Source organism: Rattus norvegicus, chromosome 15 (genome assembly GCF_036323735.1).
Source record: "Rattus norvegicus strain BN/NHsdMcwi chromosome 15, GRCr8, whole genome shotgun sequence".
Classification (NCBI taxonomy): domain Eukaryota; kingdom Metazoa; phylum Chordata; class Mammalia; order Rodentia; family Muridae; genus Rattus; species Rattus norvegicus.
The window spans coordinates 34,916,169-34,939,997 of record NC_086033.1 but is presented as its reverse complement, the minus strand read 5'-3'; the positions used below and the strand labels follow the sequence as shown (position 1 = coordinate 34,939,997).

General features: G+C 41.5%; 1 protein-coding gene across 1 annotated transcript in view; it reads right to left on the bottom strand.

Annotated features, from left to right (window-relative positions):
* The window catches only part of Mphosph8 (M-phase phosphoprotein 8), a 27,870-nt gene extending 4,041 nt beyond the window's left edge, over positions 1 to 23,829 (bottom strand). The window contains exons 1-10 of the mRNA NM_001017375.2: positions 23,547 to 23,829; positions 19,094 to 19,249; positions 15,747 to 16,577; positions 13,784 to 13,880; positions 11,676 to 11,927; positions 8,232 to 8,357; positions 8,072 to 8,160; positions 5,191 to 5,331; positions 4,585 to 4,671; positions 2,464 to 2,618 (exon numbers count right to left, since the gene is read on the bottom strand). Coding sequence (NP_001017375.2) covers positions 2,464 to 2,618; positions 4,585 to 4,671; positions 5,191 to 5,331; positions 8,072 to 8,160; positions 8,232 to 8,357; positions 11,676 to 11,927; positions 13,784 to 13,880; positions 15,747 to 16,577; positions 19,094 to 19,249; positions 23,547 to 23,759 — 2,147 coding nt within the window. The 5' untranslated portion in view covers positions 23,760 to 23,829. The remainder of the gene's footprint in view (positions 1 to 2,463; positions 2,619 to 4,584; positions 4,672 to 5,190; positions 5,332 to 8,071; positions 8,161 to 8,231; positions 8,358 to 11,675; positions 11,928 to 13,783; positions 13,881 to 15,746; positions 16,578 to 19,093; positions 19,250 to 23,546) is intronic.

The window sequence follows — 23,829 nt, the reverse complement described above, 5'->3', positions numbered from 1 at the left end:
ATGGCTAGAGCAAGACCCGATCTTTAAAACTTTTAATGAAGATGTACTGAATTATTACACTATACCACATTAGTAACTGTAATTATTGTTAACAAATTAAAATCCTTCAGTTACCCTGACTTGATAATTAAACATTAGGTACTGCATCATTATGACACTGTATCCCACTGTACCACTGAAATTTAAAATATGCCCCTCAGGGGTTGGGGGTGTAGTCCGTTGCCTAGCACGCAGGAAGCCCAGGGTCTGATCACTAGCAGCACATGTCAGGTATGACGACATGCATCCATCATATTGGTGCTTAGGAGGAACACAAGGAAGATCAGAAGTTCAAGGCCAGCCTTAGTCACAGTGAGTTTGAAAGAAGACTGGCAAACAGACTCTGCCTTCCCTTTACCCCCTCTGCAAAAGGAACCCACCAAAAGATGTATTTATACTGTACGATGCCCATAAAAGCCTGCCCTCTAACTCTGCATTTTTAATTGTGTTTGAATACAGGATTTCTCTGTGTAACTCTGGCTGTCCTGGAACTCATTCTGTAGACCAGGCTGGCTTCAAACTTAAAGAGATCTACCTGCCTCTGCCTCCTGAGTGCTGTGATTAAAAGAATGCACCACCACTGCCCAGTGTTATTTTATTTTTTGTAGTACCTAGGCTCTTGCACATGGCTAAAACGATTGCTCTACTACTGAGCTAGCCTTAGCCCTGATCTTACCTTTTAGAAACTGCTTTTCCAATTTTCATTTTGTCCCTGCCCCTGTGTGGCTATGTGGAGGCCAGAAGACAGCACTGTGTTGCGCTTTATCATTCTTTGCCCTATTTCTTTGGAACAGTTCTCTCCCTGAATCTGGGATTCTTTATCCAGTTAGGTTGGCACCCAGAGATGCCAACACCGAGTTCCTGTCTCATATCTCAGTGTATTGTGGTTACAGATGTGAATGAGACCATGTTCACATTGTTCACATGGGTGCTAAACCCTGGTACTCTCTTAACCACCTCCCTCCAATCTCTCTTCATTTCTTATGTTGATACAAAACTTTGCTCAGGCTGGCCTTTAACTCATTCTGTAGCCCAAGTAGGGTTTGAATTTACAATCTGTATGCTTTAATTGCCTGAGTAGCTGCAGTTATGCGTGACGCCACAACCCAGCAGCACCTTTGTGGGAAGGACCTACACACAACTCTGGCCTCACTTGGCTTTCCTCTCAGGATAGTAGCCTTTCACTTTCCTTCTCATCCATCTCCTCGCACGGGACCAGAGGTTGACCAAGGGAAACTTTTGCTATCTTCATAATATTAACCCTTGAAACAGTGGCTGGCTGGCACAAAAAGTCGCTTAGCCCTTGTCTATATGCAAGAATGAAAAATCATTAATAAGAGCCCCACTTGCTCCCTTCAGCAGCACAAATACTAAAATTGGACCAATACAAAGAAGATGAGAAATGAGAGCCCCTCACTCCTGAGCAAAGGAAGATGGCTGGCTACTTCACTGACAGGTTCTCTGCAGTTCTTCCTCTGTTCAAAGAAAGCAGGAAGAACTGGCTCCCAGAAACTCTTCATAGGAAATGCCCAGGGCAGGCTTTCGGGCAGACACAGCAGGCAAGGTGCGGCATAATTCCTTGCCTAAATTTATTGTTTACAACATGTGCCCAGTTTACAAAATAAAGCGTGGGGCTGTCTCTCCCAGGCTGTTCTCATAAAATTACTTGGGCAAATAAGGACCTCATCCCCTCTAGCAGTGTTTTTTGGCAGGTGTTGCTAAAATTTCGTTTTTATGTGGGACTCAGGATGGAACTGCAGACTTTAACATGCTAGGCAAAAGGTCTACCACAGAACCACACCTCAGCCCATCAAAGGAATTCTTCAGTGATAAGACAAACTCAGAATGTGATTCAGAATTTGCTTGAAAAATAACACACACAAATAGAGAGTAAGAGAGGAAAACATGTCAGTCTCTGGTTGACACAGGGGTGTACACACACACACACACACACACACTTTTACCAAATTAAGGATAGAGGTTAAATTTTTAAAGCATTTTACACAGTCTAGTCTAGGCTGGTCATGAACTAGCTATGTATCCATATTCTAGAGATCTACCCTAGTTCTACCCTAACTTCGAGATTTTTCTTTTTGTCCTAACCTCCTAAATAGTGCTGTTATAGGCTTGGTTTTAAGAGGACTACCCAAGGGCTCTGTACATACTAGGTAAGCTCTTTACCAACTCAGCTACGTCTCCAGTCCTAGACTTAACACTTTACGGAGATGTTCTCATGGTTTTCTAAGATTCTGGTAACTTGTACAGAAACAATAAATATGCCACTTATTAATTCACAATCTACTGAAGAGAGAAACCCTCAGGATAATCTTTTCTGAACATTTCCCTACACAAACCATTCCAAATATGTCGTCTATAAATTTTTCCCACTCTGACGTGACCCTGGTCCATTCACCTGACACTTACGTCTCCAAGTGGCTCTTCAGCAGTTCATATACAAGCACATTATTACACTGCTTTGCAAAGTACAGTGCGCTATTCTGGTGCTTTGACAGGATGTTGCAGTCAGCTCCACACTCAATCACAAGACGGACGATGTCCGAATTCCCTCTTTTGCATGCCTAGGTCAGGAGAGAGGAGTGGCATTGTAAACCATGGTAACTTTAGCTTCTCTACATGTGGCTGGCAGCTCTTTTTGAAGAGGACAAAGCCTCATAAAGCAAAGGGAAGAAACCTGGGGACGGGTATTAGCAAGCATTAGCAACAGGACAGCAGTGAAGAAGTAAACTAGAGGTTGCTTCGAGGAACAGCTCAGTCCCCGGGGCACCTGCTAGGACACACCCTCTCCAGGCCCTCTAGACTTTCATTTTTCCAGCAGCCTTTTACCTTTCAATGGTGTCTTCTCACAGCTGATGTCCAGTTCCTGCTTACCTCTGGCCACCACAGCTCCCTAACTCAGGGAAATCAGCTCTCACCTGTTGCCATGGCCTGCCAATTTGACCCCATACAGTGTTGGAGAACTGCTCACTTGATCCCTGAAACTATTTATGTTCAGACTAATATTACTTCACTTAACTTCAGGACTCTCCTTTCAGGTCTTCAAACTGCTTGTCTTTTCCAGAACACACTCCCTACTGAACTAGGGAGCATTAGAATAAAACCGCCCTTTAATCTGGGAACTTCTCCCACGTGCCCTTAGAACAGCCCCAATCCTGGATAGTCCTCTAGAAGATGGTGGCGTGCCCCGACCCTCTCCATTCCTGTGATCTTTCTTCTACTGAGCTTAAGCATCTGCAGTCAAGTAGTTTCTCAGTAAGACACTACTGAGTGCTACCTTTGGTGTACTTACGTGATAAAAGGCAGCCATACTCAGAAAGACTACACATACATGTAAGCTTAGACTCCTGAATAACACTATGCAAACCCAAATCAGCCATAGAGAGGAATCACAAAACAATGATCAAGGCTTAGACCTTAAGGGTCTGACAGGAGGCCCAGGAGAAAGAGTGTTATAGAACACAAGGTTCAGGACAAGCCTGTGGTTGTACTGCAATCCAATTCGCTCCTCACATCTGACAGGATAGAACTTGGCATTGCAGAGAAATCCCCGCTTAGATCACAGCGTAAGCAAAGCTGTACCTGTGGGAAGAATTAGGAAGACAGAGCCAGCTATGGACAACTGGATCTGCTGAGTCCTAGCAGCACTGTGGACCAGAAACCTAGAATTACTGCGGAGGAATGAGCCACTCTGGGCTGAGGCTAGTGAGGTACTTGTAATCTGCCACTCAAAGAAAGATATAAACAGGGTGGTGGGCAACAGCAGGAACTCAAAACATACCTATAAGTCACAATTACGTAGGAGATGGAGTCACAAAATACAAAACAATGAGAGCACATTCTTTTCCTACCCCCAGGTGTCTAAACCTATGAGGATGGATACTGGGCACCCATTCATGTGACATTGACCCTGACTGTACTGTAATTACGCCTTTGGCACATGACCTGACTCATGCTAGACAAAGTCATTAAGGCATTCAGCCGGTTGGGGATTTAGCTCAGTGGTAGAGCGATTGCCTGGGAAGCGCCAGGCCCTGGGTTCGGTCCCCAGCTCCGGGGGAAAAAAAAAAAAAAGGCATTCAGCCAATGTGTATGGACCTCTGACGTCAGTTTCTTAACTGGCATTGGACATACTGATAATAGGAAAAGCCTCTCTTTCTAGCTTAGCAGGCGCACTCTTCCTTCTGCTTTGAGGAATATGCATCCACTTGGCTAGAAACTACCTAAGACATCTGTAACCTACACCGTGTGTAATCTCGGGCTGCCTGCCTCTCTCCGGCACGTTTTACTCCTAGCATAGTTATCATTCACTGAAACCCGCAGTTCCTTCCATCTCCCCCAACTCCTGCTGACCTTCACCCCATGACTCGCTGGGTACCAGTACATCACTGACCCACTATGTTATACTGCTTTGCAGATCCACCTCTATTATATGAGAGCTGCTGAGGTTCGGGGACGATGGCCTTGTCCCTAAGCTTTTCCCAGTCTGCAGCACCAACACACACATCCACTGTGAAACTCAAGGCTTACCTTCATGAGTGCAGTCTCACCGTTGCTTTGCTGAACATTGACAAAAGCTCCAGCCTCCAACAGAATAGCTACCGTCGTTAGAAAGTTCTATTAAAGAACAGGAAACACAAATGAATAAATGGAGAGAAAAAAACCAACCCAAATAAACTGAATCCCAAGATCTCTGTGAAAGACAGGTTTACAGTCTAGATGCTTTGCAGACAGGAAAGACTCAGTACATTCTACTCCACACAGGGGACTGGACACAGGCTCCCTGATTTCCCACTGGAGGGCCACGGAAGGCCAACTCCTCGGTCTAGTCCTTTGATGATTTGTCAGCCAAGTGCCACTTGCAGCCTGTCCTGTAGCTCGCAGGTGAGAAATTCTACCTGTGAGTTCTTTAAATCATTTAAGATTGAAATAAACACTGGCAATGTAACTAGAAGTTTTACTCACTATAAACTGCTGATTTGGTAATCAATTTTAAATGTGATTACAAAGTACTGCTAGTAGCAGACTCATGTCACGGACCCACTGAAACTACAAAGTAGGGCTTCACGACACATGACCATTATATTTTACTAGGAAAAAAGATTCTCAGTTTCCCCTCACAGTCAAGTCTCAAACCTTCTCAGCAGCATGAATGAGAGCTGTAGTCCCGTTTTTCTGGCGCCCATTCACTTTTGCTCCTTTGGTGATAAGGAGTCTGAGGAGGTCATCCTGACCCCCTGCTGCAGCCAACATCACCAGTGTCATCCCAGTAGAATCCTGTGACAGTGAAACCTTGTTAGTCTTTAATCAGAAACATTTTAGAAGCAAGTCTCTTTAGTCAAGATATTTCAAGAAGAAATCACTAAAGGACACCGAGTCAATCATCCACTTAGGTTAGGCTGCTGTGATGGTTAGTATATGTTTGGCCCTGGGGAGTGGCACTATTAGAAGGTTTGGCCTTGTTGAAGTGTGTGTTTGGAGGGGTGGGTTTGGAGACCCTCCTCCTAGCTGCTTGAGGATGTTCAGTCTGTTTCTGGCTTCCTTTGGGTGAAGATGTAGACCTCTCAGCTCCTCCTGCACCCTGCCTGCCTGAATGCTGCCATGCTCCTACCTTGATAATAGACTGAACCTCTGAACCTGTAAGCCAGCTCCAATCAAATGTTGTCCTTTATAAGACTTGCATTAATCATGGTGTCTGTTCACAGCAGTAAAACCCTAACTAAGACAGTTACTCACCAAAATATTCTTGTAAGTAATCAGAAAAAAAAAATCTTTAGACTTTTGTGAGTAAGTATTCATATGGGACATGCATATTTAGGCTATTGTGTTCCTCAAATGTTCACTATCTTATTTCTTAAGATTCATTTTTATTACTTTTAATTATGTAGTAAGTCTATGTACTCTGTGGGGCTATAGGCATGTAAGCCCAGAAGACATCGGATCTCCTGACCTCTAGTTTTCAGGCTAGTGGGAGCCATCTGCATGCGGGGAACTGAAATGCAGCCCCCTGCAAGTACACCCTAACCACTGAGCCGTCTCTCCAGCCCTCCATTTTACTCTTCTCGGAATCAAGGTTTCTTATCAAATTCAACTAACCTGGCTGGTCTGCAAGCCCAAGGAATAAATTACTTTCTCGGCCACCCAGATATGTGCTATTGACCCTGTTCTTTCTTTATGTGCCAAGAATCCAAGTTCAGGATTGTGTGGTAAGCATTTTTCTGACTGAGCCATATCCCCAGCCCTAGGATGTGTACAGCACGAGTGGGCATAGGTGGAGATCAGAGGACAAACCTTGTTAAACACAAGGTCACTTCTTTTGTTCTACTGTATACAGCAGGCTAGCTAGCCTACAAATCTCCGATTTTTCCGGTCTCCACTTCCTATTTTGCCCTAGTAGCACTGGGATCGCAGATGCTAGCTACTGTGCTTGCCTTACGTGGATTCAAACTTTGGTCCTCATATTTCATGGCAAGGTTTTTATATACTAAGATATATCCCTAGCTCCTAGAATTTTAAAAATATAAAGGTTGCTGTCATGCATGGTGGTGAATTAACCACTTTAATCCCAACACTCAAGGCAGAGGCAAGTGGACCTCTCTGAATTCCAGGCCTGTGAGGAATACACAGTGAGTTCCTGTTTCAAAAAAAATAAGCATTACTATTAAATTTTACAACATCCATGTATAAGCAAGCAAGTATGATGGCTCATGCACTTAGAAGGCAGGGGCAGAAGAATTTCTGCAAGTTTGTATCCAATATGACCTACATAAGCATTGCATTTGAGGCCAGTCTGGGCTGGGGGCGGGGTAGCTCAGTGGTTCAGAACACTTGTCGCTCTTACAGGATTCAGTTCAATTCCCAGCACTCAGATGACAGCTCACAGGTAGCTAGAACTCCAATTCTGGAGGATCTAACTCCTCTCCTGATCTCTGCAAGTTCCTGCATGCACATGGTGCACATATATATATATATATATATATGTATATATATATGTATATATGTATATATATATGTATATATATGTATATATGTATATATATATGTATATATATATATATACACACTTAGGTAGACACTCATACACATTAAAATTAATTATCTGAACTAAAAAAATTAAAGGGGCTGGAGAGATGGTTCATCAGGTAAGTGTACTAGCTGCTTCCAGAGGTCTTAAGTTCAATTTCCAACACCTACATGGCAGCTCACAACTGGTTGTAGCTCCAAGATTTCAAAGTCTCACACAGACATACAACCAGGCAAAACACCAATGCATATAAAATAAAAATTAAAATTCATTTGAAAAAATAAAAAAGCATATAATAGCCACATAAAAACAGAAGTTCTTTTATACTACTTACCACTACAGCACAGGATAAATCCCCAGACATGGTTTGAGTGAGAAATGTCTCCCATATACTCAAGTATTTAAACACTGGTTTTCCAGTTGGTGGCACTGTCTAGAATGATTTAGAGGTGCAGCCTTGCTGGAGCAAGTACGACACTGGGGATAAGCTTTGAGACAGACAGATCCTTGCTCTACCTCAGACTGACTGCCTCTGCTTTGTTCTTTGTGTCTGAGGACATGACCTCTCAGACTCCTGCTCCTGCCATCACACTGTTGCTGCCCAGACTCTGTGCCAACATGAACTCCAATGCCGCTAGAAGGGTTTGTCCAAATCAGCTCTCCCTTCTTTAGGTGGCTTCTGGTCAGAGCGTTTTATTACAGCAACAGAACAGTAAATATTACTAAAGCAGTCACTCTGGAGGGCTGGAAGTTTAAGAACTCTAATGCACACTTAAAGTGACACAATCATGTATTACTTCTCTAAGAAAACAACTGAACTACCATACTGTGTCACAACCACTTTCCATGCTTCTTCTTTTTTTTTTTTTCTTTTTTTCGGAGTTGGGGACCGAACCCAGGGCCCTAGCAAGCGCTCTACCACTGAGCTAAATCCCCAACCACTTTCTATGCTTCTTTGAGAGATTTTTTTTTTTTCCCAAAAAAACATAGTACCTCTTGATCCAAGTTGTATTCTTCATTTGAGTTCAGTGCAACCTTCACAGCAATATAATCTCCATTTTTCACAGCATCCCTCAACAAATCTATAAGGAAAATTACATTAGTTTATAAATCGACATTTGTGGAAAAAGCAAATAATCTGCAAGTCACTTACTGCTGGGAATCCTATTTGCTGTGATAAAGGGCTCATCTTCCCCATCAAGATGCTTTTGAAAATCTTCTAATTTCATCCACTCCAACTGCAGGTCCATACCCAAACTCAAAATTGGTTGCTTGCCATCTGTAACACACAAAGACATCATTAACACACGACCTTATGGTGTACCTTAAAAAACAAAAACAAACAAACAAAAAAACCCCCACAAAACCCTAAGATTATTATTATTTTTTTTGGTTCTTTTTTTCGGAGCTGGGGACCGAACCCAGGGCCTTGCGCTTCCTAGGTAAGCGCTCTACCACTGAGCTAAATCCCCAGCCCCTAAACCCTAAGATTATTAAACTTGTCACATTTTAAACAAACTTTTATATATACTACATTTAGATTTTCTTTTTTTTTATTTTTCTCTTTTCAGAGCTGGGGACTGAACCCAGGGCCTTGCGCTAGGCAAGCGCTCTACCACTGAGCTAAATCCCCAACCCCTCTACATTTAGACTTTATTTAGTGGAGGGGAGAGGAGGGTGAGTCAGGGTTTCTTTGTGTAGTCTTGGCTGTCCTGGAACTTGATGTAGACCATGCTGGTCTCAAACTGCCTGCCTCTGCTTCCCATGTGCTGGGAGTAAAGGTGTGCATCGCCTAGGTTCAATTTTTTCTTTAAAAACAAAAGCAAAGCAAAACAAAACAAACAAACAAATAAAACAAACCACAACAGATTACAATCTAGTGCAGTCACCTTCCTTGTTCTGGCTAACCCACCCAACCCCTTCTCAGCTTAAACCTTAGCTCACAGTACTCCCTACCCTACCTTTCATAAGGCACATATTGGACTATGCCCTCTTGTATTGTCTATTTGAACTGCAGAACCACAGGATCCCACACAGCTCCTTTGAGCCTTCCCCTGGTTCCTCAGGCCCAAGTCCTCACCACTCCTAGCTGCTTCAACTGTCTTGCCTTCAGTTTTCCCACTTTCACTCCACCTGTGTCCCACTAACCTCCCTTAGTGCAGACCCAACAAAGGGCCTATCTCTAGCCCCTAGCTTCTGCACGTGTCCTGTGATAAACTCCCAAAAGACCTCTCATTATGAAAAAGACCTGTGACCTTTATCTTCTTGAGCCTGTGTGACCTCATCCGGTACATTTTCTAGTTTATTTACATGCAAATTTCATTTTCCTTTACAGCTAAGTCCACGTACCACATTTTCATTATCTCGTCATCACTAATAAACATCCAGGTTGATTACATTTCCTAGCTGTTATGAGCTGAGAGGCAATGAACAAAGAAGTGCAAATATCTCTGTAGTAAGATATAAAGTTCTTTGGGTATAATATGCCCACTTTTTTTTGTTTTTGTTTTTTAAAGAAATCTCCAGATTGATAAGTATGCTTTTAACACAGGTCAGTATGTAACTCAATCTTTTCTTTCTCTGCTTAAATTTAAAATTTCTTGGGCAAATATAAATATATAATTGTTAAATATAGATTTGGGTGGGAGCAGTGTTTTATAAGAGTGACTTTGACCTTAGGATCTTCCTGCTTCCATCTCCTAAGTGCTGGAATTTCACATATGTGCCTCCATACTCATATGGCACAGGGAGCTGGAACTCCAGGCTCCGAGCAAGCTGTGCAAGCACTCTACCAACTTGAGCTACGTCCCAAGGCTCTGCTAAGTCTTTCTGTCTTCTCTTTAGAAACACATTGCTATAACTATTTACATTAAGTCATTATGTATAAACTAGTCTGCATGCAAATACAAACCGTTGTTTATGATGCTTCCCTTATTGACAGAAGCCAAATGCTCCAATAGGGCAACAAAGCGTCATCGTATGTCTAACAACATTCTACTCCTACAGCTAATGGCCTTTAAAGATTTTAATCGGTTCTTTACAGTGCTGAGTATCAAACCCAGGTCTTCATAGAAGCTAGGCATCAGATGTTTAGTTACTTCCAAAAAATATTTTTACAAGTTTCTCCATTAAGATCTTATGTCATATCTTAACATATTTTTTAGCAATCTTTTAAGTATTACATGCTGCTTAACAGTTACAGGAATGGTGATACAATTGGAAGGCTGTGGTAGGTTTAGGAATCTGAAGGAAGTCTAGGTTACACAAGACCCTACCTCAAGACAAAAACAATCCTTTTACAAGTCTACTATGCAAAACTGGATCTGGAGATGAGGTTTTCTAAAACATATAGTGTTATATATTCTGTATTTTTTTTAAATCTCGATACCAGGCTGGAGAGATGGCTCAATGATTAAGAGTACTTGCTCCTCTTGCAAGGGGTATAGGATCAGGGTTCATTTTTAGTTCCTACATGGTGGCTTACTACCATCAGTAACTCTAGTTTCAGGGGATCCAATGCCCTCTTTTGACCTCTTTGGGCATCAGGTGCACGCACGCACGCACGCACACACGCAAGTACACACAGAAACATGAGGGAGAGGAGAGACGGGGGGCGGGGGGGAAGGAAGCTATGGGGAGGGAGGAGGGAGAAGAGAGAAAGAGGGGGAGGGGAGAAAAAGAGGAGAGAAGTATAATACTATTACAATAAATCAACTTGGGAGACAAGACAGGAGGATTTCTCTAAGCTGGGGGTTCAGACACATCTACACAGTATTTCCAGACCAACAAAGGCTATGAAGTGAGACTACGTCTCAACAAAATAAAAAAAATGTACTTATAGAAACATATTTTAAACTATTCCTTCAGAGTCATAGATTAAATAAGTTCATATAGGATCAAGCTATCTCATTTATATTTATATACAGGTACACCTTTAAATCTCCTCTTGCCATAGCTTTTGTATTTTGTATTCTACACAAGATCCTTCCTTTCTTAAAATTTTCCCTAACATTTACAATATAGTCTCATACATAGCAGGGAGTGATGGCACACACTTACCGTCCCCAATCCCTAACATGTAGAGCCAGGAGGATCCTGAACTCCCTATGTGGCTGAGGATGACCTTCAAGTCTCAGCCCTCTTGCCACTACCTGAAGAATAGTGTCACCCACCATGTACAGTTTTTACCATCACTATGGAATGAAAGCTCAAGATAAAAGATTGAACTGGGCTGGGTGGTGGTGGTGACACATGCCTTTAATCCCAGCACTCAGGATGCAGAGGCAGGAGGATCTCTATGAGATTGAGGCTAGCCTGGTCTACAGAGTGAGTTCCAGGGCAGAGAAAAAAATCTTGTCTTGAAAAACAAACACAAACAAACAAACAAACAAACAAGTTAAGATGGAAAGTAGAAATCTTTATAAGTGTATTATAAGAACTTAGAAAATATTTGATGCATTTAGATGTCAAAGAATGACTTGAGTCTTCGATATTAAAAGTTACTTATTAGATCCGAATAGAACATTATATTCTGAGAGAAAAAAAGACAATATGGGGCATTCCGAAATCCTATGAGAACAATGCCAAGCAAACTTACCAGAACTCTCATCTGTTTGGCATACACTGTCTGAAACTTCCTGATCCCCTTCTGCAGCAATGTATGCCCAAGTGTCAGTCTCATCTCTAGTGTTTCTCTCTTCTCTAAGTGAACACTTGTCTTTGGTTTTGTTATCATGTGTAATTTTATAATCCAGTGAGATTTCTTCTCTTTTTGAATTATTTTCAAGATCATTTTTTTCTTCTGCTGTTTTTTTAAATAAATCAAATGCATTTCTGATTTCCTTAAATGCTAGTGTAAAAAATTAAAGTCAATAGTTAACTATAAGTTACAAATTTATGTTACAATCAAAAGAAAATCTGTACTCATATTGAATAAGTATTTTTTGTAGTTTTAATACTACTTACCTTGGTTATGAAGCAATTTAAATGTACTATCGAAGTCATTTTAACTAGTCTTTTTAGCTGCTCAGTATCCAGAAAGCTGTGACAAAGAAGTATTCATATCTACTTGAGTTAACTTTTGCTTCCTTCCTGTATTTTTTGGGGATGGGACAATTGATTTCCCTGTGTATGCTGGACACACTCTACCAGACCAGGTCCCTCATCCTGTATGCCAATTTCCAATGCATGTTTTTCTTAAATTGAACTACTGTTTATTTCATGTTTGTTGAGTAATGGTTTCCAATATCCCTGCTGGTAAAAACCTATGTAACCAGCACTTACAAAAGTTCTTCCAAATTCTCTAGTGCTTTACATATTTTTCCTACTCCCTCACTCCAGCTTTTTGGTGCTCAAGATAAAACCTAGGTAGAACCTTATATGGTAAGCATGCATGCCACCATAGTTAAAAACTGGTAGAATTTTGTTGCTTTATCAGGTGTGTGGGTGGTGCTTTTACACCACACTCTTTTCCCACTCAGCACCAGAAACAACTTCTGCACAAGCTCTAGTGTGCCTGTCCAAAGGTAAGGTGTGACAGGATCAGAGGCTCCCTCTTTCCTTCAGTACTCCTTTGTCACAATCTCAGAAGAGCAGTTCAGAATCAGCAGTGTTCACCCTGGAATGGCTTGCCCAGATATTAATTTGAGAGTATTTTGAATCTGCAACAAATCTCTGAAATGTAGTAAGTGCTTCTTGTATTGTTCAATAGGTGCAGTTCTTATAGTACTTTCTGTATGAGCCACTGAGACAGGCATTACTACTGCCATGTCTGAGTCTACACCTAAAATAAAATCTACTTTTACAACTGAAGATGCAACTGAGCGTTCGCTTAGCATGAACAAGACCCTAAGTTCCACCTCCAACAGGGTGAGGAGAAGAAGTATTAAAAATGTGTGTGGCTGGCCAGGTATGGTAGTACACCTCTTTAATCCCAGAGGCAAAGGCAGGAAAAGTAGGACTCTGGGAGTTTGAGGCCAGCCTTGAAAAAACAAAACAACAAAACTCTTGAAGTCAGGAAAGCTGAAGAAATGGCATAACATGTAAGAAGGCTTGTGCAATTATGAGACCTGAGTTCAAATCCCCCAAATAAAAAGCTAGACATGTTAAGTACCCAAAACTCTAAAACTATGTGGGTGTGGACAAGTGGATTGCTGCCAGCACACCTTCAGACACAGTGGGTAAGGTAGAGAGTGACAGAGCAGTGAATCCCATGTCCTCCTTGGGCCTTCTGAGTGCACTGCGCAAAGGCACACCCACATCTGCCTATACCACATATATGCATTAAAACACAAGAGAACTCTGAAATGCTCTAAAATTAAACCTGAGCCAGTATGAAGCTATAAGTAGAAAATTTTACTCTTAATGTCATTTAATAAGATACAAAAACACTGGACCATTAAAAAGTTATATTACATAAAGACTGCATATTATGTACATATAAAACAAAATTTGGATTTAAACTTGGGCCCATTCCTAAGAAATTTCATTATGTGTACATATAAATATCACTGAACAAGGAAGAGGAATCAGAAACATTTTTGGTCCCAAATATTTCAGAGTAGAGACACTCAACCTTTATAACAAATCAGGTATACATATGCACACACATATATATTCCCAGGTATACACTAATACACATGAAATCAATTAATAATTTTTGAGCAATGGCAATGAACACGGAACTATTTTAATTTTTATACTTACACTTTAATCCCTTTGGCTCTTTTCTGGCTTTTTCTTCTTTGTCGAAATCATACCTTTTCTGGTATTTTTCTTTGGGTTCATTTTTTCTCTCTTTCTCCTAAAGAATAATAAATACAAAACCAAAAATAAAAGATAAAGAGCTGGTACTGTAATATAAGCAAACCAAAGCATTCTGCACGTGCCTGAACGCACAGCTGCCGGTTATCCAACATTTCTCCTGGTGCTCCCTCGATCAAGATCATCTTTCAGATGTCCTAAGCCATACAAACAAAACTCAAAATTCAATACTTGTCTCTCCATTCTTCTAAAAATCTATTACTTAATATGTTTGAGTATACATTTACACGACAGTGTAAACCTTTAATCCTAGCAATAGGGTGGCAGGGACAGATCTACATAAATTCAAGACCAGCTCAGTCATGCAGTGCAACCTCAATCTCCTCAAATAAAGCAAAACAAAAAGTCTCGCAATTCACTACAGTAGGGATGGAAACGTCAACGTGAAATATTCTTCTGTACAATAAAAACTAAACTGCTACAAAATTAAACTCTTTTAAAACTATCTTGGGGCTGCAGTGATGACTCAGACGTGAAGAGCACATGGTGCTCCTATAAAGAACCTGGGTTCAGTTCCCAGCACTCAAATGAATAATTCCAATTCCAGGGGATTTGATACCTTTTTCTGGACTCTCCAGGCACCAGGCATACATACATATATGCAAATAAAACATTCCTACCAGTAAATCTATAAGTCTTTGTGTGTATGTTTAATTTTTTTTTTCTTTTTTTTTTTTCCGGAGCTGGGGACCGAACTCAGGGCCTTGCGCTTGCTAGGCAAGTGCTCTACCACTGAGCTAAATCCCCAGCCCCGTATGTTTAATTTTTAAGACAGGGTTTCCCTAGAGTAGCCCTGGCTATCCTGGAACTCACTCTACAGACCAGGATAGCCTTGAACTCAGAGATGCACCAACCTCTGCCTCCTGAGCGCTGGATTAAAGGTGGGTACCTCCACCAGGTACTACCATGGCCAAGCTACACAAATAAATCTTACAAAAAAAAAAGGTGAAAGCATATAACCCCAACTCCCAATACCCAGTAGGGAGGAGCCAGAGGATCAGCTCAAGGCTAGCCTGGGCTACAGTGTAAGACATTTTGATAGAGAGGGACAGGGAGGAAGTATGAAAAAACAAGATCAAGCTAGTCAATATTTTAACATGAAAGGGGAAAGGAGTCATTAAGTTCCACCCCTAACTGAGGAGCTTTGGAGCTGATTATTGGATGGTTTCTAGAAGGTTTTCCTTAAGTGGGTTTGTAGCTCCTGGTAAATCTACCATGTACCGGTAGATGGCCCCACTCAGGAGGAGTATATGGACAAATTGGACATGATGAAGCTTAAAAAAAAAAAAAGACCACAAGCTGGGTGAAAGAGAAGTAAAAGTGGATCTGGAAGAAGTTAGGGAAAGAGTGGAGGGAAATAAGATCAAGATGCATTGTATCAAAATCTCAGTATTTTTAAAACAGAGAACATACACACCCCAAATGAAAATTTACTAAGTTGATGAAGCTGAGAGGCATGACTATAAAATGCTGCACAAATCTACAAAATTTCTGACTTTTGTTGACAAATTTAACTCTACGGGCTACTTTTGTCTTGTTTGGTAAAAGACAAGGCACAAAAAGGTAAACTTGGGGTGTTGGGGATTTAGCTCAGTGGTAGAGCACTTGCCTAGCAAGCGCAAGGCTCTGGGTTCGGTCCCCAGCTCTGAAAAAAAAAAAGGTAAACTTGGGGTTCCAGTGCTTAATATTTGAGCACAGGCAGCTGCCCTCAGTGCTACCATATACACTAACTACCGGAGTCACACTTATTCTAGTTTGACTCATTCCTCGTCAGAGCTCCTGACCATACAACACAGTAATCTGTACCGGCCGTTTTTGTTCTCTACACATTCTCTATCATCCTTACCTCTTCTGCCAAGTCAGAGGACTTTAGGCCCTTCTCTTCCCCACTCAGTCTCAAACTTTTCATGGTTTGGGCAAACACAGGTGATGGTAACTTACTTAACTCTGGGTTACTTCTGCCTTTGTCTTGATTTCTTTGCTTTTTGGGTATCATTTTTCTTTCTAAAAAGTTATTTGTGTTTTCAAGCTTCTTGATCTCTTTTGGTTCCTCAAACTTCCTTGGCTGTTTCTTCTTCCTTCTAACTCGGGTACCAGCCTCTTCAATACTTATAAGGTCATCCAGATGTTTCTCAAAAATGCTCTCTTGCACTGTATCCTGTCCTGTCTTATCCTTTGCAGTTCTTACATTTTGTTTCTCTTTGTTGTCGGAAAGAAAGTCTTCACTCTCATCCTCTAGAGTGAAGGAATCATTAGGTGACTCGGACTCCAGGGGAGAGTCTATATATCTTTCTTTCTTTGTTTTTCGGTTGTCTTTGACATCTTCTCTTATTTTAATCTTTAAATCTCTTATGTCAGCCCTTTTAGTTTTCTTGGTTTCCTTTATTTCATCCTTTTTGGGTTTTTTGGAGTCCTTTAATTCTTCTTTGACTTCCAAAATTCTTTTCTTTGTCTTTACATCAAAACCTAAAATTTCAGAGGTGCTCTCCAGCTCTGTCTTGAACTTATCTTTTAGTTTTCCCATCTTTGCCCTTTTCTTCCTCAGATCATCTGGACTTTTATCTTCTTTGTACTTTATTTTTTTCTTTTTCTTCCTTGGTGACGTATCTTCTTTTGTGTCACCTTGCTGGTCGATATCACTGTCTGCCTCAAATATGTCATTGTTTAAAGATAGTTTCTATAAAATAAAGTTAAAATAAGGTTAAAACACTAACATATGTTCAAGGGTTTTGAGAGGCAGTACTGATGAAATCTAATGGAAACATTTTTGGCAAAATTGACTTTTTTTTTTTTGGTTCTTTTTTTCGGAGCTGGGGACCGAACCCAGGGCCTTGCGCTTCCTAGGCAAGCGCTCTACCACTGAGCTAAATCCCCAACCCCGCAAAATTGACTTCTTTAACTACCTCAATTAATTACTTCAATTTAACATGTGTATTACTTTTATTTCTGACCTAGAAGATTGAGGTGATGAATGTCCATTTAAAAAGGAGACACAAGGGCTGGAGAGATGGCTCAGTGGTTAAGAGCACCTGACTGCTCTTCCAGAGGTCATGAGTTCAATTCCCAGCAACCACATGGTGGCTCACAACTATCTGTAAAGAGATTCCCTCTTCTGGTGTATCTGAAGACAGCTACAGTGTACTTATATATAATAAATGAATAAATCTTTAAAAAAAAAAAAAAGGAGACACAAAGAACAAAAATGTCAGTGCTTTCAGTGGTATCAAACTGAAACATCAAACTGAGTTAAAAAGTTAAGTCTCATGTATAAATGGGCTGTAATTGAATATTTAAATTTTTTTTTTATGTGTAAGCATGCACTGATGACCAACTGAGGAATTTTGTTTCTTTCACCATCAAGTGATGATGTCTGAGAATTAAACCCAGCTCATCAGGTATAAAAGCAAGCACCTTTAACTGCTCAGCTATCTTGTCAGCCCTTCTAGAATGTTCTTAAACTTATTTAAGTTATATGGAACAAGCACACTAACATAGACATCTTACATATTTGGCTGATCTGTATTGTATAATCTTAAATAGTTCCTACTGAAATGTTTTCCTACTCTAAAAAGAAGCTCAAGAAGAAGATATTTAACCAGGTATGGCAATACATGCCTTTTGCATGCCCTTAATCCCAGGACTCAGAGGCAGAGACAAGGGTTCTCTGAGTTCAGCCTGATCTACAAAGCAAGTTTCAGGACAGCCAGGATTACACAAAAACCATGCCTCAGGAAAAAAAAAAAGATATTTATATAAACAACAAAAAACTTGAGCATACTAATTTTATTACTCATTTTCCAAAACTGGCTTATACAAATAAATTAACAGAAAGGATGAACAAATGTCACCAAGATTGAAATGGTAAGGGAATGTGGTGGCACTGCTGAGTAATTCTAAAGAAAAATCTTTTGAACCTCTGTGAACTTTCATATAATAAAGCAATGACAAGAGCACAACAGATGCCCACACACATCTGCCACAACCTGAAGTGGTTGGACTTGAAGATTTAGCTCTGTGGTAAAATGTCAGCTTAATATACAACACTGCCAAAACATATAACAAAATGAGGAAGGGAGGATAAAAACTAGTTTTGCTAGGTGTAGTGGTTTGAGTATGCCTAGCCTAGGGAGTGAATGGCACTATTTGGAGCTGTGGCCTTATTGGAGTAGGTATGGGTAGTAGTAGTAGTCACTGTGGGTATGGGCTTTAAGACCCTCATCCTAACTGCCTAGAAGTGAGTCTCCTCACAGCAGCCTTCAGATGAAGATGTAGAACTCTCAACTGTGCCTGCACTATGCCTGCCTAGATGTTGATGATAATGGACTGAACCTCTGAATCTGTAAGTTAGTCCTAATTAAATGTTGTCCTTTATAAGACTTGACTTGGTCATGGTATCTGTTCACAGCAGTTAAACCCTGACTAATATACTAGGTATGCTACCCGTAATTCCAACACTCAGGAGGCAAAGGCAGGAGAATCATAGGTTCAAGGCTAGCTTGATCTACACGGTTCCAGATTAACCAGCTAGTCTGCTACACTTCTAGCCCAGCCTGGGCTACCTTATGAGACTTTGGGTCAAGAAAGAGTTATTTAACTAGCAGAAAGGTCAAATAAAGTCATGTTAATAACACAAATTAAATATGAATCTATGTGTTATAATCTAACAATACTGTGAACTAGAAAAAATAACTACAGCAATGTTCTCCACATATAAAGAATTGTTGCTCATATCAATGGTGGTGGATCTTAGAGAAGTGAAGCCTAATAAGAAATTCTTAGTTCATTTGTGATGACTTCAAAGAAGATTGGGGACCCTGGTTTCTTTTGTGCCTCCTGGCTTGTGAAAACAAGGAGCTCACAGCTCCCTGGTGCTTCTTATTAGAGGCATCAGAGGTAGACTAACACCTTAGAACTATAAGATGAAATTAAAACATGCCTTTAGATTACGTTAGGTATTTCATTACAATGTAAACTGACTAACAACATGCAAACTATACTTGTCTGCCAAACAGAACCATAGGTTGGAAAAGAAGAGTTGAATAAAATCACCAGAAGCAGTGAGAACAAACAGCAAAATGGAATTCATAAAAGAACTACTGGACACTGCATTTTTATAAATTTTTTATTATACATACTTTGTATAAATAAAATTATGAATATCAAACCAAAGAAGAATGAGATAAAACTTGATACCTGAATATCTTTCCTTACTGCTTTAGCTTTGTTCTCAGCAACTTTCTTCCTAAATTCAAGAAGAACTTCTTTACAGTCCTCCAGATGAACCTCAGGTTCCCAAGTGTCATCATCAGACGTATATCCTTTCCATCGAACCTTATAAAGATTCTTACCCTATAGCATAAATTAAAAACAAGCACATTACTGATTCGAATTTCAAACCCATTCAGCTGTGGAGCAAGAGAACTTGAAAACTGCATCAACACGAAGACTAACAGCAAATTCAGAGTATGCACATTCATCTTGGGGCACGGAGTGGGGCAAGGTACCATTAGCCTGTTTTGTTTTTAAAAGACTTGGGGTGCGGTCAGGCTTAGAGACAGGTAGAACTTGGGTGAGTTCAAGGCCAGCCTGGTCTACAGAGTTAGTTCCAGGACAACCAGGGATACACAGAAAATCCCTGTGTGGGAAGGCAAAAAAAAGGCAGCTGGGGGGGGTTGGGGATTTAGCTCAGCGGTAGAGTGCTTGCCTAGGAAGCGCAAGGCCCTGGGTTCAGTCCCCAGCTCTGAAAAAAAGAACCAAAAAAAAAAAAAAAAAAAAAGAACCAAAAAAAAAAAAAAGGCAGCTGGGGCCCACATCTTTGATCCCAGCACTTGGAAGGGGTGCAGGGCAGAAGCAGGTGGATCTCTAAGGATAACCAGGGCTACACAGAGAAACCTTGTCTTAAAAAAAAACCTCCCCCACAAAAAACAAACAAACAAACAAACAAACAAAAAAAAACAAGACTGATGTCTTGTTCTGATTATTAAGCAATGTGCACTCTTAAAATAGCAATGAAAAACTGGCAAGGCATTCAATGATTTTTAATAAACAGAGATTATTCTATCACACAAGCAACATTGTTTAGAATTTTTTCTTTGCCTTTTTTTTAAATTTCTGAGACATGTTTTTTCTCTGTGTAGCAACATGCCTGCGCGCTAGGATTAAAAGTGTGTACCAACACCACCTGAAGCAGTGGTACCCTTGTCCTTCTCTGACAATCTTATTCTCAGAGGTGAGATTTAAAAGGGGATGGAGAGCAGCACAAGGGCTGAGCAGGCAAAGGTGCTTCTGTGGTAAACGTGAGGTAAGAGACCCAGACACCACACAGACAGAGGGAACCAACAAAATGGCAGCGGGGTGGGGTGGGGGTAGGGGCTGCAGAGACCTATATAGCTTAACAGTTAAGAGCCCATGGGCTGGAGAGATGGCTTAGCGGTTAAGAGCACCCGACTGCTCTTCCAGAGGTCATGAGTTCAATTCCCAGCAACCACATGGTGGCTCACAACCATCTGTAAAGAGATCTGATGCCCTCTTCTGGTGTATCTGAAGACAGCTACAGTGTACTTATATATAATAAATGAATAAATAAAAAAAATTTAAAAAAAAAAAAAGAGCCTTTTTGGCTGCCAACACCAATAGGCAGCTCTCACTACTGGCTACAGTTTCAGGGGAGATCAACCTCTTCAGGTCTCCAAAGGCATCTAAAAACAAATAAATAATAAATCTTTAAAAAAATAAAATCAAGTGTGCTGCTGGGTATGGTGGTACACACCTACAATCCTTTGAGAAAAAGCAGAAAAAACAGTTACGGAGTCTGAGTCAAGCCTATGCTTCGTTGCAAATTTCAGGCAATCTTGGGCTATACTGTGAGAATTGTCTCAAAAATGGGGGGATTAAAAAAAAAGAGCACAGGTACCCACTGTTCTTGAAGAGAACCTGGACTGGGCCTGGTTTTGATTCCCAGTACCCACATGGAGGCTCACAGTGCCTGTAATTCCAGACCTAGGGGACCCAACACCCTTTACTGACTTCTCTAAGCCCAAGGTACACATGTGGTGCACATGCACATAAAATAAAAATCTAAAGAAAAAAATACACAGGCATATATAAAGTGGACACGTGGTTCAAACAATGCTTCATGAATGGTTCATGATATCCTTTACAAAATGCCATAAATTATCTAAATATCTACTTTCAACAGCTTAGTTAATCTTTACAATAGCCTATGACGCTATCACTTATTCTGTAATTGAAAACTGTAGATAGAATAAATAATTGGTCAAGAATCACAGAGGTAATTAGCAGCTCAGTTGAAACTCACAGGAGAGATCTGACTGTCCTATCTTCTAAATGCTGGTATTGAGGGAGTGTGCCACTCCACCAAGCTCAGCTTTTAAAAAAAAAAAGATATGGAGATCATGAATTTGAAAGTCAGCAAGGTGCGGTATATAGGAGGGTCTGGAGGGAGAAAAGGAAGTCAAAAGCTGGAGCAATCATTAAAGCTGCTTATTGGGGCTGGAGAGATGGCTCAGCGGTTAAGAGCACTGACTACTCTTCCAGAGGTCCTGAGTTCAATTCCCAGCAACCACATGGTGGCTCACAACCATCTGTAAAGAGATCCGATGCCCTCTTCTGGTGTATCTGAAGACAGCTACAGTGTACTTATACATAATAAATGAATAAATCTTTAAAAAAAAAAAAAGCTGCTTATTGATCTTATAGAAGGCCCTCGTTTGTTTTCCAGAATCCACTTCTAGCCATTCACAAGTGCCAGCTTGTGTGGGTATAGGTGTGCCACAGCTGCTGGTAGACCTTAGAGGACAAACTCAGTCTTGAACTTGCCTTTCACCATGAGATAGGGAGTCTGGTTATTCAACTGGACAAGAGGATAATATAGCAGGTAATTCTCCTGTCTCCATCTCCCACCCCTCTACAGGAACACCAAGTTTATAGACTGGCATTCAACTTTACATCAACTCTGGGGATTTGAATTCTGGCCCTACCTCTCTAGCTCCATAACGATAGTGAATTTCAATAATTTAACTCTCCCTTGACATGAAATGTTTCCTGTGTTAGTAACTGCAGGAAGGTCTCAGGCTCTATGCTAGCTTGGACTTCAGAGACCCGACCTCTTAGGTCTGCAGAGGGGAGCCTGGAGCTGCTGTCTCTGTGATTAGGAGCACTGGCTGCTCTTGCAGAAGATCTGGGATCCATTCCCAGCACCCATGTGGCAGCTCATAAGTATCTGTAATTTCAGTTCTAGGAGAACAAATGCCCTCTTCTCTGGGCACAAATGTAGTGCAGACAGACAGACATACAGGCTGAACAACTATACACATAAAAAATAGGCTACAATAGGGAGGCAGAGGCAGGAAGTTGTGAGTTTTAAGGCCAGCCTGGTCTACACAGAGAAACCCTGTGTCAAAAACAAAACAAAAGAGGAGTTCTCAGAGAAAAGCACCACTTTAAAGAAATCTCTACCAACAAGCCAACAGGGCACAGGGTAAACAGCAGTCCATTAACAAAAAGTTTGCCATTGGATTGAAAATTAACAGGTGAAAGTTGGCATATGGTAGGTAACAAATGACAGAAAATACAATAGAAACAAACCATCGTATAGGCATGATACCTATCTACAGCGCTTACCTTCTCCTTTCTCCAAACTCCCATTTCATTTACTCATTTAATAATCCCGGGGCTGGGGGACAGAGCTCTGCTGTAAACCTCTTGCCTAGCATGCCTGCAACCCTGGGTTCGAGTATCAGATAACGAATCTGCCCATGCTGTTACTGGACTAAGTGTCCGTGATTCAAGCATTAATATAAACCACATCCCCCGATTAAAAGAGCCCACAATCTAGAGCAGAAAAGACAAATGTAGAGATAAAAGACAAGGCCTTAAATAGAGGTCTCCACAGAGCTTAAGGACAGACGTGAAAGCACCTTTTTCTCAGGTAAGGGAAACGGGTGTGTGTGTGTGTGGTGTGTTAAAGGTATCACAAACAGATGGACCCCAAGACTTGGAATTTCCGCCGGGGACGACAATTGCAGTAAGGAGGATGTTAAGTGCCCGAGGATGATGTGTGAAGATTTTCCTTTCAAACTTAACTCTAAATCTCTGAGTTACAATCATAAAACAAGCAGAAAAGAAAGGGACACTGGGTTGGGAAACCTTTACCGTCCCGAGCACTCGGCGTGACTGGGGTTTAATTGTGAAGACGAATGAAAATTCCTGAATTTAAGTCAAGGAGCATTTTTTACTTCTAGAAAACATTGGGACAACGGTGTGGAGAAGGGACTATGACGACTCGTGGGATTTCCTCCAGTCCTTCCTAACGGAAAGCAGTAGCCCTAACCGTATACCCGAATACTGAAGGCCACAGAAGTCCCCCACCAGCTGCCTTGTATCCTACGACTCTCAACATTCCATGTCACTGCTTCGTCTCTTCTGCCAAAACACTTAGAACTACCCTAAGCATCCATCCTCCACAGACTGCGGTCAGGGTCCTCTCCAGGATGTCAGTCTGCGCTTACGGACCGGCACCATCCTTCTAGGCTGTTCCAGGCTGTTCCGCGTCCCACTCGGATTCACCCCCACCGCCCCCGCCCCTGCCCTCTGGCCGCGTCCTCGCCGCGCAGCCCCCACGTACTCCCTCGCACTTCATGTCCAGGATCCTCTCCACCTCGAAAACGTCCTCCCCATCCTCCTCGCTGTCCCCAACCGCCACCGTTCCCTTGGTGGCTGCGTCCTTCTCTTCGCCCGCTGCTCCACCTCCTTCCACCTCGGGAGATCGGCCAATGTTGTCCGGAACTGACATAACTAGCGCGGCCACACTCATGTTTTCCTCAGTAGCCGCCGCCATCACAAACGCTGTGCAAACCAACGCGAAAAACCGCCAGCGACGTACGGCGAGACAGCTCCGCGCGCTGGCC